The following is a 20,657-nucleotide window of genomic DNA, read 5'->3' as shown; positions in this document are numbered from 1 at the left end:
TTTATTATTATTTTGAAGATATATTTTTAATAAAGGAAAAAGTGTCAAATAGGCCACTGAACTTATCGCTTTTGTGCAATTGGGTCATTGAACTTAAAAAGTGTGCAATTCAACCATCAAACAAGAAAAATTTGTGCAATTGGACCATTTTTACAAAACTTTTTAATTCAATTTGAGTTAAAAACATTTCAATATTGACTCCCAACTAGTATAGTAGAAGAAAATGCCACTCTTAATACATATACGTTAGTAATATAATTGGATTTTACCAAAAAATTTTTGTAAAAATGGTCCAATTGCACAAATTTTACTTGTTTGATGGTTGAATTGCACACTTTTTAAGTTCAATGGCCTAATTGCACAAAAGCGTTAAGTTCAGTGGCCTATTTGACACTTTTTCCTTTAATAAATAATAAGACTACATACAAGTGGGAATTCTTATGAAAAAGATTTCTTGGTGTATGTAATATATTGAAACTTTAGTTGATCAAAATATAAATGATATGATATTCATAAGTTATAAATTACATTTCCTAAAAAAAAAAGGTTATAAATTACATGTTTAAGTATCTTGATTCAAGTATCAAAACTATATTAATTAGTTAATAGCTTGATGGAGATGATATAATTACCAAATAATATCTGTTGATAGGAATGACAATAGGACGGGACAGGACGGGCGAGGAATAGGGCACCCTTCCCCACCCTCAAATTCATCCCCTATTTTCTGACTCTGGCCCAATTCTCGATGGGGATGGGGACCATCCCCATCCCTATCCCCGTGGAAATTTTTTGGAGGCGAGAATATAATTGCCCACTTGTCTTATATATTTTTAATATACTTCTCAATTTCTTATTACATTATAAAATCATATTTTATTTAAATTATACAATTAATTTACAAATTGTTATATTTAAATATCCATTCATCTCACATACAACTAGTACAAAATAATTAAAAACATTAAACAATACTTAAAATTTAAATTGTTCAAATGTTAAGTTCTTAACCAAAATATCAAATATTCATACATCAGAACTTGAAAAAAGTCCAAATTAAATACTACTACATAGTACATATAAATATTAGTATATTACATATAATTATATAAATATAATATAATATATTCCTTATGTCCCATTTTATTTGTCATACTTACTAGTCATCGGTCAAACCAATTTTTTATTCTTTGTTTATTTTTTAAAAATATTTTTAGTTATTTTTAAATTTCATAAAATAATTACTATATTTTGAGTATATAATTACACAACAATAGTAATAATTGAGTATAAGGTCCGTTTGGAAAGCAGGAAAATGACTTCTGGAAAATGTTTTCTGGAAAATGAGTCATTTTCCGGAAAACAGTTTCATTTCCAGTGTTTGGATGTATTGTGGAAAACTGTCTTTGTGTGTTTGGTTCATTTTCTGGAAAATGGATAGAATTGTATAATTAAATATTGTAATTGTTTTATTTAAAATATAAAAAATTATACTAGTTATTAAAATAATGGTATTTAATAAAAAAAAATAGAATGTATAAAAAAATAAAAAAATGTAGCAAAGGTTTCCGACGGTTTCCCCACCTCCTTGGTCCATGGTCATGGGTGATATGGCTTGGTTTTGGTCGAAAACATGCGAAACAGCTATTCTGGTGATTCCGTAAAATGACTTACGGAAAAAAATTCCGTAAGTCATTTTTCGGAAAAATGAATTGATTTTCCTTGGTCAACGGAAAACATTTTCCGTTGACCACATTTTCCTGACGTTGTCAAACACAGAAAACTCGAAAAACATTTTCCGGAAGTCATTTTACGGGTTACCAAACACACCCTAATACTTAAAAATTAGTACTATCACAATCCTATCGGAGTTAGGATGCCTGGTCCGCCTGGAGCAAGAGATTTTGCCTTGAGGAAAGAAATAACTAATAAGTACTGTATACAGTAAATTCCCCACACCCACTCCCCATCCCAAATTAAAATAAAATAAATAAATAAACACCCCAAGCTGGTGGCTCTATATATATGTAAAGCCAGTTTCATACATATTCAGATCGACAAGCACGCACGCACATATATCACTTTGGGTCACTGCTCTTTCAATTCATTATAAATATTGTTGCCAGGCAACTGCAAATACAACAAGAATTGAAGAACATAATGGATCAGAACTCAAAGAAGTTGCTGTTATCAGCCACCCCCGCCGGAAGCTCTAACAAGATCAGAGATATCGTCAGGCTCCGACAGCTCCTCAAGAAATGGAAGAAGCTCGCCGCCACCAACAGCGCCGCCGCCAACGCCACCGCCGATACCGCCACCACCAAAACCGGCACCGGCAAGAGCATCAACAAGTTCCTGAAGAAAACCCTGTCCTTCAGCGACGTCTCGGCGGCCGGCGGCGGCGGCGACGCGGCGGTCCCGAAGGGGTGCCTGGCGGTGCAGTGCGTGGAGAAGTCCGGCGAGGTGAAGCGGTTCGTAATCCCGACGGAGTATCTCGCACACGACCTGTTCGGCGTATTGCTCAGGGAAGCAGAAGAAGAGTTCGGGTTCCAGACAGAAGGGATCCTCAAGATCCCCTGCGAATTCGCCGTTTTCGAGAAAATCCTCAAGGCGGTGCAACAACAAGACGGCAAGAGGCCTCCGGCGCCGCCGCAACAACAACCCATCTTTCAGCTTCACGATTTGGGCGAGTTAGCAAACACCACCTGCTATTCCCCTGACGCCCATGCCCATCATCCGGCCGCCGGAATTCCTCCCCAAACTCAAATGTGCAGATAATTAATCAATTCAAAAGCTGCACCATTTTTACTTTCAAGTTAAAAAAAGTTTTTATTTTTATTTTTGTTTTCCTTTCTCTGAATGCACACAGATCAGATCAGAGCAACATAACATATAGTAGTACATGGTGTTACATAGTAGCTAGCTAGCTACCTGTTGCTACTATACTACTTGGAATTGTATAACTATAAACCTTCCTCAAACTATATAAACAATATTTTGCATTACTATATTATTATGTGCTTGCAAGTTTTACTCAAATTGGTTCTTCGATCCGTTATATATGCATTTAAGTCTCCGTGTAACACAAGGATAGATAACAATGTAATTTCACATCTTTTTCCTATCTAAGATTATCCCTTGCTCGACAAAAGAGATCGATTTAACGCATGTTTCTAACTTGGGATAACGGTTGAGTGTAAGATGATGGCATGGATCGGATTGTGTAGTTAACCGATATGTACTATTAATGAAGTGAAGAGTTTGTTGGTGCAGTCTCAGCTCGTCATCCACCGAAACGTTTAGCTAATGAATTGGTTGTCATTCAATATATTGCATACACGACAATTTTAAGAATTTAGAAAACATTAGATGAACTCACACGATGTTAACATTATATGTACAAATTATTTGTGTATATTTGACCAGAGCAAAATTTGTCTCTTCAATCGATCTATGACTAATATAATCTAAATAAAGCGAAACTTAATTTGTACAATAACAATAGTTACCATGAGTCAAGCTTAAGATTGTTGGTTTACTTTTAATTTTTCTAAACATATTTACTTTAAATGTACTTAATGCATGTTGTTGTTGTTGTTGTTGTTGTTGTTGTTGTTGTTGTTGTTGTTGTTGTTGTTGTTGATGATGATTATTATTACTACTACTACTTTGATTTAACAATTTCAAATTAAAATAAGAGTTAATACCACAAATGGTCCTCTGACTATTGAGGAAGTACTCCTTTTAGTCCTTGACTTTCAATTCGACCACAAATGGTCCTCTGACTTTCATTTTTGACCACAAATAGTCCTCTATTAAAATTTCTGTTAAATAGGTGTTAAATCTAGGGGTATTATCGTCAAATTGATATATATAATGGTCATAAAATAAAAATGTTTAGAACTTTTCACCAACAAGCATAATTGAAACAATTAACAAATATAAATACTCCTAAATAAAAAATAATGCACCTTATATCTCGTAATTATGCGTACAAAATGAAGATTTAATATTAGAGCTATCTGATTTAATTTAACCAACAGATTAAAATGGAATTTTTTTTTTCAAAAACCTTGCTTCCATTATTTTCATGGTTGTTCATGGCCGATTAATATTTTTCACTCTTCATTAATCGATCAAACATTTTGTTTGGGACATAACTGAAGGCCGCCACCGTTGAATTAATATAATTAATCAATTACAAATTGCGGACATTAATCATGAATTTTTATTTAATTTGTTCATTTATGTAATTTGTCACGTCCATTTTGTTTTTATATTTATTAACTTAATGTTTATTAATATTTGAAATTAATTATATTGTCATATAATTATCAAAAAGAAGTAATCATAATAATATTAACCAATTTGACGATATTACCCCTAGATTTAACACCTATTTAACAGAAATTTTAACAGAGGACTATTTGTGGTCAAAAATAAAAGTCAGAGGACCATTTGTGGTCGAATTGAAAATCGAGGACTAAAAGGAGTACTACCCCAATAGTCAGAGGACCATTTGTGATATTAACTCTTAAAATAAATTACAATGTGATCTTTTATTAGCTAGGTCACAAAATAAATCTTACTCAAGGTGTACCATTGAATAACCCTCGTTGTGGACATTTTTATAAATTGAAGATTAAATAAATTAGAGATATACTATGGGCTTTACCTGGTGGGAAGATTAACTGGACGGTGCAAAGTGTCCGTACGGAAAATTGACCGGCGGACAAGTTTCCGGCAAAATCGCAAGGCGCACGTTAACAGTCAGATGATGATTAATAAGTAGTAATATTTGGTCAATTGGTCACATGACTGCCTTTCATTATTCACTCCACTTTCTTACTTTGTATTAACTGTGTGGATTGCCGTGCACTGTCTCTGTGACTGCTACGTAATTATTTCGCATGTGCTTCACCACTATATTAATTCACAAAATTGTCCTCACTCTCTTAAGTAACATCCTTAACAGCAACGTTTGCTTCATAAAATAAGTCAGAAATAATATACCCATTCTATTGTTTATTTTAACATTTTATTGCTATGAATAACATTCTTGTGAATGATTTATTCTCTTTGTAAGGGCAATAGTCATTTCTAATCGTGATGATTGATCTAATCCATTCATTTGGATAGATCAACGGTCGAGAGTTTTGAAAAAAAATGAAATAAAGTTGAGAGTCTTTTTATAAATATTAAAAATTTAAAAGTTTTTAAAAACTATAAAATTGACCCCACATTTTTTTACTAAAATTTTTAACCATTGATAAACCATGATGGACGACTGAGATCCGTCTTCATTTTTTATAGGAGGATCTTATTCTTAATTGAACATATATATATAATAACAATATTATTATGAGAAAATGACGATTTTAGTACATTAATTATACGTATATTGTAGACTCGGTCAATGAATTATTTTCATACACAAATTTTCCCCTTTAATTATGTGTAAAGTGAGCAAGTGGCAATTTTAGTCCACCACTAACAAATTATGTTAATATTAACAATGTATTTTAAATTTTCAAATTATTGAGGGACACCTTAGTCATTTTTTATTTTATCATTTTGTATTAAATAATTAATTAATAATTGAGTTTGACAAACACAATTTTTTACCATTGGAGTATAGCTAAAAATTAACATTACACTTCAAATTCTCAAATTATTAAAAGACATTAGTCATTTCATAAAGTTCTCTGAAATTCCCTCAACTAAATATTCATATATACTTATTTTCTTCATTTGTAATGAAGATTTGCTATGATCTAATATGCTTATTTTTGTGATGTCTTGTTGCAAATGGAAAATTAAAATGCAATTGTGGTAGAACCGTTACTCTTTTTTTTTTTTTACAAAAGAAAAATGGAAATGACATATAATTTGAAAGTGCTTATAAATTGAAGACTCACTCCAACTTATTGACATGAAAACAACAACATACTTAAATTCATAATATTTATTTCAACTAATAATATTTAGTAAACTTAGAAACCAACAAAACAATTTTGAATTTTTAATTAGCTACACTCCAATAGTAAAAAAATGTGTTTGTAAAACTTAACGACTAATTAATTTTTTTTTTTGAAAGGAACGACTAATTAATTATTTAATACAAAATGGTATAAAAAATGACTAAGGTATCCTTCAATAATTTGAAATTTAAAATGCATTATTAATATTAACATAATTTGTTAGTGGTGGACTAAAATTGTCACTTTACACATAATTAAAGGAAAAAAATATGTGTATGGTAATAATTCATGGACCGAACCTACAATATGGATATAATTGATGAGCTAAAACCACTATTTTCCCTATTATTATTATTATTATTATTATTATTATTATTATTATTATTATTATTATTATTATTGTTTACACACACATATATAACATTCAATGTAAAAGACATTTATGTCTTTTGAATACTTATTTTTTAAACTAATCAAATACGATAATATAATTTCTAAAAATTATTTCTTTAGCGAACCAAACAATCCCAATGGAATATAATTCATATTCTATTCCTTATTTATACCATATCGCATGAAATAACATTTCTATTCCTTGAAAATTCATTATCTGAACCAAACATGTTGTAAGTGTTATTAATCCATTTCACTTTAGCTTGCAATATGTTACACACACAGCTCTTTTATTAGCACCAAAAAAGGTGCAACATGCATTCAAACATATAAATTTTTAGATATCCAAATTTTAGCATGGATATTAATATTTTGTATTTTACTCATGATTCTATCTTTTGGTGTCCGTGGATCGAGGAATCACGGCACATCAATCCATCGTTACCATAAAGGTTGTATCTCCAACTCCATAGACCATCCACGTCTCGATCTGACAAAATATGTGAGGGATATAAACAATGGTAACTCAGATGAACACAATGAGTCCTCCTCACTTTGAGAGGCTGCTCCCACACTGTCGTTGATAAAACTCAATCCCGGGTCATTATTTCCAAACTTTACTCCTGTGACCAACTGAGCTGCCCATGTAGGCTCACATCAATCCATCCACAGCGAACTTGGTTGTTAAACTTTTCTGCAGTGACGATATTATAGAGGTGGTCTTGTAGAAAAATAGCTTGACGTTAATTAAGATGATAAAAAGTTTAAGACTAGGCTAGTATAAAAGAAAAATAAATTATTTTTTAGAATCAATAATATAATCGATTGGTACATTAAAAAAAGTATAATAAAAGGATAAGTGAGACAATTTAGCTAATTAATTGCTTGACTTGACTAAAATTATTTGATTATTGCATGATGAGTGCTTGTTAGTTGCTATGATTGTATAATCATTTGCTTTTGCTATTATTGTTGTTATTATTAGGATGATTATTTATAATCTCATAGTCATATTGCGTTTATTGTACATCGAATTGACTAATTCTATCCATAAGTGAGTTGCTAGCATGCAAGAGTATTTGTTTACACTTAGCTTCCACGCGGCATTACAATGACATTGCTACCATTTCATCAATTAAATATTTGTAATAAAGTGAACCCTTGAGAGTTAAGACAAGTAGTATGTAAAGCTATGAGTTAAGGAATCTCTATTAGTTTCATAATGATGGAGAAATTGAATGTTGTGTATTTATATGGGCACTCACATGAGAACTTGTTTTTAGGTAGGGACGTATCTACAATGGGAGCAGCTCCTCCTTCCCCACCCTTACCCCTTCCCGTTTATATATGTTGTATGTATAGGCTCCATATATATACACAATAAACGTCTATAACTACTAAATATACATAAATTTAACCAAATGATGAACTAGCTTAGATAGTAAGGTATATTTTAGTGTCCTGATTTTTTAAAATTTCATTTTTTTTCTTCTAAATTTTTTTTATTATCTCATTAGTTTTAATATCTCGCCCCATTGAAAAAGATTATTGGATCCGCCCTTATTCTTAAGAGAAAATTAATAACCAATCTCAGTCCCCCATCTAGAACATCTAGAATAATTTAACAAATCTAATGCAATTTGAGAAAAATTACAATTACATTCTGGTAATTTTCTTCAACTTCAAAAGGGTTTTTTTTTTTTTTTTTTTTTTTTTTTGGTATAGAGTGCAATTGTTAACAATATAGGATGCATTTCTAGATAAACTCTAAAACCTAAACCCAAAAAAAAAATTCTTAAACTTAAACCGTAAATACTAAACTCTAAACTAAGCTGTAAAGAGTGAACCAATAAATCGAATTAAAAGACAAAATACTAAATCAAACAGAAAAAAAAAAAACATAAACTCTAAATGTTTAAGCAATTCAAACGCTTTTCACTGTCTTGAGTTAACATACATCGCTCATATTTCACATATTTTGTCATTTATAATAGTTAGTATAATTCTATCTAAACTTCATTTTCTCGGTTAGTAGCCTAGTAGGTGGTTGACATTTCAAGATTAAATAGGAAAAAAAAATCATAATTTATGTATACCAATCAAAATTATAGGTATTGTTGATAGACAAATCCAATCCATATTGCCATCCCAATCAAAAAATTTGAATGAAAAAGGGTGTTATTGTTACATCCATGTCTTGATCTCAGAATATTGTTTGTTCATTGATGATTAGATATTATTAAATTATTATAAATATGATGAGGAGTGGTAGTGACCAGCTAGATGATCTGCCTAGCTGCTCATTATTACAACATTATTGGTTTATACTTTATAATTTATTTTTAATTAATTATTATATATACCAACTTGTTGATATGGGCGGCACTTTTGGTACCACGGTACTACCGTTTTCTATTGCTTTCAAATCTAGTTGGTTAGTATGGTACGTACCTGTTATTTGATTCTATTTTATTAATTAATTAATGAGAAAGGTGTATTTTTGGTTTGATCCCAATTCTCAAGTTATAAAGTAATAATAAATTTAATTTTTGTATTATATGTAAGTGTTATTGTTTTTAATTTTGAGTTGTCAATATGGCTAATATTAACTTAAACTTAAAATTGATCTAGAAAATAAAAAAGTAAAAGGAATCAATTTATACATTCTCTTTTTCCACCTTCCGTTAAGATTTTGGATTGATCTCGTCTTCTTAAGCCATGAAAGAAACAAATGATGCAATGGTGGAGCCACAGTGGGGGTAGTTGTCCCCTCCCCCACCCCACCCCCTTATATATATCACATTAATGGAAGAGAGAGGGGACTTTTTGGAGACCGGGAGACACGATCAGCCTCATTACCTCGGAGCCTTGTTAGCCTACTGCCGACCGCTCGAGGTAGCTTAGATTGGCTCGAGCCCACTCATGTATTTCACTTCGGGTTTTTACGCTCTTACAATAATACACCTTTTTATTCTACATTCTTGTCTCCATATTGCCTCCATATTTATCAGTATCAGTATATACATACATACATATATAGCATTAACTTATAAATAAAATTCATATTTATGTATAAATTACTAAATGTTTGATAGTTTAGTCGGTTGAAACTTTAAACATGATGTTAAATAGCTTATGCCACAATATTAAATCTCACTAGCAACACTTGCCTTTAGTTTTTCTCCTTCATTTTACCCATGTCATCCCTGCATCACAACACTAATTAAATGTTCTTTTAATCTACTTTTTATGAATAATTTAACTAATGTATATACAAGTTTATATTATATTTCATCGTATTTGAAATAATATAGAAAAACTTATTGATCATGTAAGTAAAAGAAATTAAAATTAAAAAGTATTTATGAATATAGTGTCTTTTCTACTCAAATTATTTTATCTAATTGATTATGTTTCATATTTTGTCGTAAATATTTTTATTATCATTTCAAAGTGTTAAAATTTTACATTTTTCTACTCAAGTATATTTTTTGCTCCGCCCCTAAGTATCATATGTAGTCTATCAAAAATAGTCTACTGTAATATATAATGTATTTTGTATTTGAACCTGAAAAGATACATAATAGTGACAATTGATTATTTTACTAAATGGGTTAAGACCAAACTTCTTGCCTTAATCACTGAGGCCACTTTGGAATCCTAGAATAGCTCATATATGATAATGACACTCCATTCAAACACAAAATTTGAAGCACTCTTAATATTTTTATATGAAACATGATATTCTCACTATTATGAGACTAATCTTTATTCTATTAATCTTTATTGTATTCCAATCGTGCTGTAAGGTTGCATGACTCTTATTCAAAGAAAAACTTGGTCCAAAGCTCTTTCAATATAGATATTTAATTTTGAAACAACAACAACAACAAAAAAAAAACAAAAAACAAAAAACAAAAAACAAAAAACAAAAAACAAAAACAAAAACAAAAACAAAAAAAAAAATCAAAAAACAAAACAAAAGATTACATTACATTACATCTAACGGGCACATTAAATTATGGGGATTGCACAAGCAATAGCATGGCGCATGTGAAAATTTTACTTCACAATTAGCCAACTCTGTACAGATGTGAGTCTATGTTATAAGTTTAGATTTTCTTACAGGAATCACTTCTAAAGTTGTAACTATATTGCAAATTTCTCACCTCCAATGTATTAACTTCAAAAATTCAGAGGAGCTATGATTTTGGTGCTGGACTTATCCTGATAGCCGATGGCATTTTACATGTGGCCAAAGACATGGAGAAATGAGTGGTACCAGAAATCATTCCTTAGGAATGCGTCAATCAAACAAAGATGCAGGGGTTCATACTGCAATAGTCTGTCACCTCGAATATTTATCAATAAGTGCCTTCGCATTCTTGGGTGCAAAGAACCGTGCCTGTTGCAGCAAGTTGTAGATATGATATATTGATATGCAAAAATCAAGATCTGAGGAACATCCTATAATGTTTAATATGTGATGAGCGCTCTACTTTTAGAGTGTATTGCAAGGAATGCGATGACTACTTAAAAAGCAGAAAACGTTTCATCTAGGGGTGATGCAAATACTCCAAGATCACATACAGGTTAGGTCAGCGTGGCTTTATCTCATATTTAGCTATCATGTAACGTAAGGCTAACTTGTAATGGAGTTCGTGTGTGACTGACTGACTCCATAACATTCATATACTTACTTGGATGAACATTCTCTCTGCATCTCCAACACTTCCGTTTTCCTTCAAAATGATCCCCTGCAGAAACAAAGATTAATAAGCAAAGTCTGGCATAAATCTTGAATTTCTATAATGCATAATGCAAATAGTTGTTCAACTGTGAGGCTGGTCAATAAGATAGTATCAAGAAAAGATAGAAAGAACCTTTGCTAGGTAGCCCCTAAAATCGTCAGGGTGGCTAGAGATGATTTGATCATAAACAGCTACAGCATCACTGACATGCCCCCAATCTGAGTAGGCTTTTCCAAGAAGCAAGTCGACCTATTAAACCAAAACAAAATTGCTGGGTTTAATCCTTAATTTGTGTATGTTACTTAATTTTCTAAATAGCAATTCAACTTTGGAGTACAACAAAAGATTCTTTGCCAGATTAACATGGTCAGAACATTTCATTTTAGGAATTAAATTAAACATAAACAGGCAGGTGATATTATAGACAGACTAACGGTCTTTTCCCAGTAAGAACTCTTTCTCTTTCTCTCTTCTGTGGTAGAAAAATGATGCTTATTATACTGTGCAAACTATACAAGATGTAAAGACAATATAGATCCATAATCAAGAGTATCACGGATATTAGATGTTTAATCAGTGCCATAAAAAGTAGGCCTTACTTGAATTGGATCCACTTGTGAACTAGATTTGGTGTCACTGCTCTCAGATCCATCATTACCACCAGATGGTTTTTCTTCATTTAGGTGTTCACGAGATGCCAGAAGCATTTGAACAGCCTACAAAAGAAGTATTTGTATCATATGAACAGTTATTCCTTGAGGTATGCAAAACATATATACAACTCAAATTAATTAATGCATCTACAAATAAACAGTTTATTTAGTACTTGACAAACCAATACTAAGCAAACCTCCAATCCCAAAAAGTATTGTGTCCAAAGAGTTCTTATTTATTTATTTTAAGAGTCCCACATTCAAAAATAAGAGAGAAACATATTGATTTATAAGGTCATGGATTAGACTAGCTAATTGATTGGATTTAGTCTTTTAAGTGTGGTTTGACCCATGTGCATTACAACCTAGTTGAGTGACCTTGGCCCAATCTTAGATTCTAACAATTTATTTCTTAAATAGTGGTACTACAAATAATAAATAATACAGTAGCTATTAGTATAGTAAGTAGACCAACCTCATCAGGTTTCTTGGCAGCAAGCAGTGCATTTGTTAAGCCACGGAGAACTTCAAAATCAGTAGTTTTTGATACCTATAATGAAATGATGAAAGGATTAATAGCTTAAAGAAACTATGCTGAATTTAAAAACATTAGCACATGCTGCACATATGTTATCAGCAAAACCTAGTGCTGAATTACACCAGCACTGTATATGTACTAACAACAAATGTGGTGGTATTTTGCAGCAGTAATCATGCTGAAATATGTGAAGGGAACCCATAGATTAAAATACTGACCATTGCAGAACTTTTATAAGCACTAGCACTGCCCTCATAATCTCCAAGTTCATACTTAACTTCTCCAAGCAAACGAAAAACATCAGGGTCATCTGTCTTCTTCTGCAATCTCAGCAAGTGATTTCTTAAGTAGCATCAGCATTTTGTGATATGTAAATGGCAAATTTCCTTTGTGAACCAAAATAAAAAAGCTTAGACATAGCAAACCTTCGCCAAATTCTCGAGCAGAGAGGACGCTCTAGTGTACTCTCCTAGTTCTGCTAAGGTCACAGCTGCCCCCTGCAAACATCCACAATAGATTGTGAATCCATTGGCACAAAATATTAAAGGAAATAAATGTGAAATATTTTGTAGTGTACATCACAAGATCAAGGCAATTGTGCAAAAGAAGATTTTTAAGAAGTCCCATATTAGAGATGGAAAACGCAGAATACCATGGTCTGTAATTTATCATCTAAAAAGCAGAAAAATTACTGCATCTTCATAAATGCCAATTCAAAACTTGAGCTAGGGCACTAAACAAGAGCTACAAGGATGAGATTCAACTCTTTTTTATTTAATCAATAAGTAATTCTTATTTTTATCTACTCTCAATGTGATTAACAGACATCGCCAAACTGAATGAATGTAAACTAAAACATTCAACAAGGAAATAAAAGAATGTTGTATCTTGATGTGGCAAATCAAGGTGGAACTTTGCACTATAGAATTACAAGATGAAGATCACAACTAACTTCGAGGGAAGTTGGATCTTCTGGGTTGGTAGCAAGGGTGTCCTCAAATTGCTTCAGCCTCTTCTGTAAAAACAATTAAGGATGATGTCTTAATTATCTGCAGGGATAATAATATTTAAAACAGAATATAATTTATAAGAGGATAGATGGAGAACTAGGAAAAGAATAAAAAGAATTTTCCATTGGAAACAATAAAATACAAATTATGCAAAATAGAGAAGCAAACAATACAACCCCTATAGCTTGGTAAAGAATGCATCCTAAATTGCATTTGTAGTATCTCTCAAGGGACATGCAAACTTCCTCTCTAAGAAGGAAGGACTTGGCAACTCTCTAGGCTTAGAAAACTGATACTGAAAGCATAAAGAAATGGATAAGGGTGATATAAAAGTTATATCATTTCCCAATATAGCTTGATCCCCTTGACAGGAACAACCAACTCAACTAAACAAAGTATGCTTGTACATACGAAGACTTTAAATGAGATTCAATTAATGTCATACACTTTACCTGAAGATTTGCTTTCTCCTCTTCTGAAATTTTCTTATCAGCTGTGATGACTTCCTTTGTGGGCTTAACACTAGACATCCAAAAGGCATATTAGGATCATATTTGGCTCAAAAACAATTACAGGATATGATGAGTTAAAGAAGACATAATAAAATTGGAAACGGGATGTTGAAAGGAGTTCAGTATTCCATCCAGCAGTAACACATTTATGAAGCACGGCTATCAGGATGTAGCATCCACCTATTAGTCTCATTTCATTTCTTTTTTTAATTTCTGATATACAGAAAAATTAAATGGAACATTACAACTCAAGGACATAATGAAATTTCGGAAAGTTTCTAGAAATTTTAGACTAGCTAATGTCCCAATCGAAATTTAAGAAATTCTGTCCAGCTAGAACATATAAACCACACCTTACAGAGGGAAGAAAGTCACCAAGGGCAAACACCAATCCAAACACCACAACAGCAACTCCTACTCCGATCTGTACAATTCCATGATGTTGCTATTCTTGATCAATATTCATGTGAAGTGCTTCACACTGGTATGGAATGGCATCAGTCAGGAATGCTACCTTAGTACCTAGCCCAACAGTACTACTTTTGGGCTCAACTGGAGCATCATAGTCAATTGCTCCAAATTTTTTCTCTTCCTCAACTTTTTTCTGCTCAAGTGCTGACCTAATCAATTTATGCAAGTACTGGTAAAATTAAACAATTATTTCAAAATTCAATTGTTGCTGGCGACATAATTACTTAAAAGACGAGTTGAATTGTAGAGACACCTTTTAATCGCTTGCAGCCTTTCCTCAAACTCGATATCCGTTACACTGTTTGTTGACTTCAACACATTGTTTTGGGGATTTAGACTAGGTGCTTCTGCAATGGGGAAAAAGAATGACTTGAAAATATGGCATGATTCAAACAAGGAACCCAATGAGGCATCACATTAAGGGGAATATTTCTCTCTCTGGCATAAATTATGTACATTCTAATTTCCTAAACATGCAGCCCAGCTTCTCTAAAAGTGAACTTTCTTCCTTTACTATACTTTATCAATATCAAAACACCTCAAAAGTCAAATTTATCTGCCTTTAAACTTCTAGAATACCAATCATACTAAAAGAAATTACATAATATGCCAGGTATGAACAACCACTTACGATTAAGGTCAGAACCAGATCTTTGAGAAGGAGGTTTCCTGTCACAAACAACCACAATATTTTTCAAATAGTTACAATAAGTTAAATGGATTGTCACCATCTATATTTCAAAATACATACATTACTCATAAGTAAATAAGAGAAATGAAAAATAGTGTTCTCAAAAGAAAAGAAGAAGAATAATACAAATAGCAGATTTGAGTTATTCTTCTTCAACAGTACACCGTATCACACAAATGCCCAAAGTTCTGATGCTTAAAAAACAGAACAAACTTGGCTAAGACTTAAGAGTAACATCCGTTGTGCCAAAACAACATTTTATCGCGCAAAATATAAAATCCGAATTGGCCTTCAAATGATGTTTACTTTTTTCTTTTTTTTTTTCTTGAAATCTTCAGTGTGTAAATTGGGAGAATTTCCATAATCCAAAACATAAAAGGAAGTGCAGAGATAGTAGGAGCACCTAGAGTCCTTTCTGGAGGTTGAAGATTTCTTCTTGACCTGAGGTTGAGCAGTATCAGCTATTGAATACTACAGTACTATTTATTCTTCAATTCATAAGAACAAAAACGGAAATACACCAATATAGCATAGGAGAATACGGAATTGCTCTCGGAATCATATAGGAGTCGATATGATGATACCTTTGAGTCGTTGGAGCCAAAACCGCGCGACGAAGAAGATGATGAATCGGAGCAGCAGCGTATTCGATGAAATGTTGAGATTTTAGAGGCGATGAAGCAATTTTTAGTGATAACGGCGGCGGAGGGAGAAGCGCACGGCAAATGTAAGCGGCGGCGAGTACTTAGGAGGGGGTTTGTAGAGGAAGAACACTGAACCGTTACTGCGGTTGCAACGACCATCTCTCTGATCTCAATTCTGAAGCGGATGTAAATTTACTCACTGCACAGTCCCCTTCCTCTGCATCAGATAAGGTTTTGCTTTTTTCATGACTAATATCATCATCATTTTTCAATATTCACCTTTTAACCTAATATATTAAACTTCAAAAAGAAACCAAATAAAAATAATAATTGAATAAAATATCACACTTTAAGATATATTTATAAATCTACTATCTACATTAACAATTTTATTGAGTATCAAGAAAGCGAAGTAGAGAAAAATCAGCTACCCATTATATTGCATTCTTATAATTGCTCTAAAAATCTTGATTTATATAGTGTATTATAACTGATTGAGTCTTGATTTATATAGTGTATTATAACTGAATAATTAATTAATCATAGCATGTACATTACACGAAAGATTTTGTAGTTGGAGTAGGTACAAATATTATTCAATGGTTTTTTGTAGCATTTCTGTTCTTTAAAAAACATATATACATTGAAAAGCTAGAAAATTAAATCTACTACTCCAACTATTTTGGTTGCATTCAACTTAGCTTGCAACTAAGGGCATACATATATACATACATACAATAGGCCGGGTTAGCACTTAGAATACACGTACATATAGTATGGTAATTATACTATACATATAAAATGCTGAATCATATATGCATCTAAAGTTAGTTATGAACTGGGGCAATATAATAATGCAATTAAGTTCAATTCATTGATCGTCCCTCTCCTTCAAAACTTCGATTTTTTCAGCGGCGTCCTTCAACTCCAACCTGTCCTCGGGATCTTCATAGCAGCAAGCCACGCCGATCTTGAGGAGCTTTCGCATTTGTCCTTTGCTGTGTTTGGCGTCGGCGGCCATCTTTGAGTCAAAGATGGTTTCGGCTCGGTCGTCCGGCTCGGCGTCTCGGGCGGCGATGGAGCTGATCCAGGTCCGGAACTGGGAGTCCTGGTACTTGGCGGGTGACGTGGCGGTTAGGGTTTCGAGGATGAGGACTCCGAGGGTCCAGACGTCGGTTTTTCTGGTGGGTCGGTGGAGATTGGTGTACTCCGGCGACTTGTAGGAGGCGAGGAGGTTTGGGAGGTCGTCCGGGTTGACCACCGGGACTAGGGCGTAGTCCATTACGATTGGGTTGAAGGATTTGTCGAGGAGGACGTTGGAGGATTTGAGATGGCCGTGTGGAAGAACTAGGGTTGCTAGCTCCCTGTGAAGATACATTAGTGCCTTCGCCACTCCCTTGATGATCTTCAATCTTTTAGCCCACTCTAGCCCTGATTCTTTGCTTGCTTTGCCTGCATTATTGTAGTTATCAAATCTAACAGTCTAACTAAAGGATGTATTAAAAAGTTGAGCAACTTAATTGAATTGATTGGTGCACTTAACTGAACTGAGATGTTTACTTACCGTGAAGATGAGCAGCCAAGCTACCGGTGGACATGAAATCGGAGATCAACAATTTCTCTTCTTTTCTGTAGTAATAGGCAACGAGAGGGAGCAAATTGGGGTGTTCAAGCCGAGCTATGCGTCGCATGTGTTCATGGAAGTCTTCTCTTTCAACAAGATTCATATGCTTGAATCTCTTCACCACAACGGACTGCCCGTCCATAAGCACGGCCTTGTAGGAGGACCCCAAGCTTCCGGTGCCCAAAACCTCCGCCGAAGCTCTCAACAAATCCTGCAGATCGAACTGCGTCCGGTCCGGTCTCATGAACGCCAACTTTCCGACCGCCGGGGACGCGCCCGCCGCTTCGCCGGCTCTGGAGCTGCTGTTCGTGGTCGGGGTGCCGCCTCCCGCCGCCTTATCAGGCGACGGCGATGCGCGCGTCGTCGTGGTAGTGGCGCCGGAGGCGGGGCTGGCAGGGGCGGCGGCGTTGTAGGGCGAGCATAAGGGGTCGAGGGCCTGGGAGTTTTCTTGGCCGCCGGCGCCGGCGCGAGAAAGGATGAGGAGTGAGATGAGTATTGCCACGACCAATAAGCATATTGCTACAATCATTAGGATTCTAGACAGATTGGATGACGACGATGAAGTTTCAGCATCGGCGGCACGGGGAGACGGTTTTGGAGGAGGGGCCTTACAACTGGACTTTAGAGGCTTTCCGCATAGTCCCTTGTTGCCTGCATTAATGCATCATTCAATTTGGTATCCCAATAAATAATGTATTTTTTATAGTAGCGAAGAGATAAACAAAAATGATGGTATGTATTAGTTAAATTTCACTAAATCAGTTTAAATTGTTCATAATTAATCGAATTAAATCAAGAAGGCCATTAGGTTAGGAGCCCAACAAATAATATTGTGTTAGGGAACAACCCTAGCTAATTTGATTAGCTATTAACTTCATAACTACAATATTACTTAGTAGGCACTGTCTATTAATTTTCTTGGTTTGAGTCAGTCATTTATACACATCTTAGGCTGTTTTACATGGTGTTTTATCAGTTAGGGTCATTAGGTAAAATTTACCTATATAGCTATACATATCCTTAGTAATGGCTATGAGTTTTCATGGTAACTCAAAATTAAATAATATTATGTTACATAAAATTGGAATGTTCATACCGGAAAATACAGAGGGATCCAGGGAAGATAGAGCTGGAGGGATTGGTCCCTCGAGTTGATTATTAGAGGCGTTGAACACATTGAGTCCGGCGCGGAACTCCGGCAATTGACCGGTGAAGGCATTGTTTTCGAGCCTCAACTCCAGGAGTCTGGCGGTGGTTGCCAGGGAGGTGGGGATTTTTCCGGTGAATTTATTGTTAGCCAAATGGACTTTCTTCAAAGAACCCATGCTGGAGAAAGCATCGTCGGCGATCTGGCCGGAGAGTCGGTTATTCGACAGGAATAGAGACTTGAGGGCGCCCACTTTTTTCCAATCCGGCATCAACCCTTCGAAGTTGTTGTGCTCGAAGCTTAAAATTCGGAGGAATCGCAACGGCACCAGGGCCTCCACGTCGATGTCGCCGGCGAGGTTCAGGTTGTCTAGCTGGAGCCCGTTCACGTCGCCGTTGAAGCACCGCACGCCGAACCAATTCCCGACGTTCCCGGTGCAGGGGCTGGTCGAGAGGTTCCAGGACACAAGCACGCGCTCCACGGACGCGCCGGTGGGACCCGACACCAGGGAATTCTTGAATTCCATCAGAGCGGCGGCGGAGGCGGCGCCGGCGAGCGTTTGAGCGTCCCCCTCTCGCTCAACGCGACTAGCTAACGGCGGCGACGTCGAAGACACAGCCCATGCGGGTGACGAAAACAACCACACAGCAATAAGCGCAACAATTGACGGAACACCCACATTCCCTCGCCGTCGTCCGCCTATTTTCGCCGCCGCCTCCGCCGTCTGCGGCGGCGCGTGAACGTACGCGACCCTGATCATCACAATCTTAAGGAAACCCAACTAACTATCGCGACGGGGAATCGAAACTAAAGAAAGAGAGAAAAAAGCGGTGGGAAAAATTCAATCTTGACGGCATTTCTGAAGCATTAATCTTCTCATTTTGCCCCCTTTTCTCGCGAATTGAACAACATGGGATGAGTTTTGTTCAGGCGAGGGGAGGGGTTGTGTCTGTGTCTCTCTGTCTGTTTGTAAAAGGTTTGATTAGGCGCTATTCTCTTCTGTCTTTTTCTCCTTTGTTGTGTACGTGTGTCCCCTAAGGAGGATTGGGGGAGAGAGAGACAGAGAGAGATTAGTGCTTAATTAAGGATAAAACAGATGGAATGACAAAGAAAGGCCGGAGACTAATGGTGAAAAGCTTTCCAACATTTTTGCAGTTTTTTTGCGTACAGGAGATTATCAAGGTAAACCCTTTTCTTTTTCTTTTCTTTTTTCTCCTATTTTCTTTTTCTAATAATAATGTAGACACTAGATTGATATATTTTATACATATTTAATGATTAAAATGCCTCAAATAAAAAATATATATTGACATGGAAAATTAATTGTTAGTAACTTCAAATGGACCTTTACTAGTAATTCTAATATGTCATTGATTTAACACTTTATTCAGTATGGCATACTTAATTTTTATAGCTACATAACTTTATCGTGAGGTCTACCCAAGGTGTCTTCAAAGTGGCAAAAAATGGTCCATTCTAGATCCTTTAATGACGAAAACAATGGCAGTTCAAGAAACACTCACATGAATTAAAGAGCATAATTTAGCACATGTTAGAGTGGAGACCGATTGTCTAGCTTAATCTCTATTCTAATATGTTGAGTTCCAGCACGGGTGATACTTAGTAAGTGGGTTCTATAATCCAGAATTGTCTATCTCTTGTTGTTTTAATTGTTGACTGCGAGATTCATTATACTATATGAAATAGTAATCGTGATGACCAAGGAGAATGAGACTCCGTTTTTTCACTCGAGTAGATTGATGTTGTTCCGAACTTTTTAACAATATCATTCATCTGCTTTTTGTTTCAAAAAATATTATTTTATTAAGAAAAAAAATATTTTATGATTTTTTAAAAATATGTTAGTCATTATGAGTATTTTAAAAATATTTTATATAATCAAATCCCATTATATTGTATTGAACAAATCCTATATATGTTCATCAATGAGGTGAATGCTATATATATTTGCTTAGGTGAATAATAATGTCAATACAGTCTTTTCAAAAAACATAATGTCAATACATAATTGTTAAATTATCATTAAAATTTATGAGAATAGATAAAAATGTTAAACAAATCAACATTGAATTTCGTAAAAATAGAGAAAAAAAATATTATACTCTAGGGGTTGAAGTCACAGTCTCAGGATAATCAATTTCAGTTATTCTTAGGAAAAGTATCAACACATTGCAACTCCATCTTTCATAATTACCGATCGAAGTTATGCCATAAACGATTA

The 20,657-nt window shown here is 34.5% G+C and overlaps 3 protein-coding genes across 3 annotated transcripts; 1 reads left to right on the top strand and 2 right to left on the bottom strand.

Annotated features, from left to right (window-relative positions):
- The first annotated feature begins 2,077 nt into the window (after positions 1-2,077).
- LOC115997528 lies at positions 2,078-3,010 on the top strand. The gene has a single exon (XM_031237101.1). It carries the CDS (start codon positions 2,161-2,163, stop codon positions 2,776-2,778), a length of 618 nt encoding a protein of 205 aa, XP_031092961.1. The 5' UTR covers positions 2,078-2,160; the 3' UTR covers positions 2,779-3,010.
- A 7,330-nt stretch (positions 3,011-10,340) lies between these two features.
- LOC115997134 lies at positions 10,341-15,884 on the bottom strand. The gene is made up of 15 exons (XM_031236638.1): positions 15,585-15,884; positions 15,404-15,441; positions 14,941-14,978; positions 14,563-14,656; positions 14,353-14,458; positions 14,192-14,262; positions 13,779-13,848; positions 13,269-13,331; positions 12,742-12,813; positions 12,535-12,636; positions 12,254-12,328; positions 11,725-11,841; positions 11,258-11,374; positions 11,075-11,131; positions 10,341-10,779 (listed from the first exon to the last, which is right to left on the bottom strand). Exons 1-15 carry the CDS (start codon positions 15,801-15,803, stop codon positions 10,723-10,725), a joined length of 1,296 nt encoding a protein of 431 aa, XP_031092498.1. The 5' UTR covers positions 15,804-15,884; the 3' UTR covers positions 10,341-10,722.
- Positions 15,885-16,226: 342 nt separating this feature from the next.
- On the bottom strand, positions 16,227-19,516 carry LOC115997133 (pollen receptor-like kinase 1). Its single transcript, XM_031236637.1, has 3 exons — positions 18,365-19,516; positions 17,209-17,919; positions 16,227-17,096 (listed from the first exon to the last, which is right to left on the bottom strand). Exons 1-3 carry the CDS (start codon positions 19,173-19,175, stop codon positions 16,516-16,518), a joined length of 2,103 nt encoding a protein of 700 aa, XP_031092497.1. The 5' UTR covers positions 19,176-19,516; the 3' UTR covers positions 16,227-16,515.
- Positions 19,517-20,657: the final 1,141 nt, after the last annotated feature.

This window comes from Ipomoea triloba, chromosome 11 (genome assembly GCF_003576645.1).
Source record: "Ipomoea triloba cultivar NCNSP0323 chromosome 11, ASM357664v1".
Taxonomy (NCBI): Eukaryota; Viridiplantae; Streptophyta; class Magnoliopsida; order Solanales; family Convolvulaceae; genus Ipomoea; species Ipomoea triloba.
Note: the sequence above shows the minus strand (reverse complement) of the source record. Positions and strands in the feature narration are given on the sequence as shown.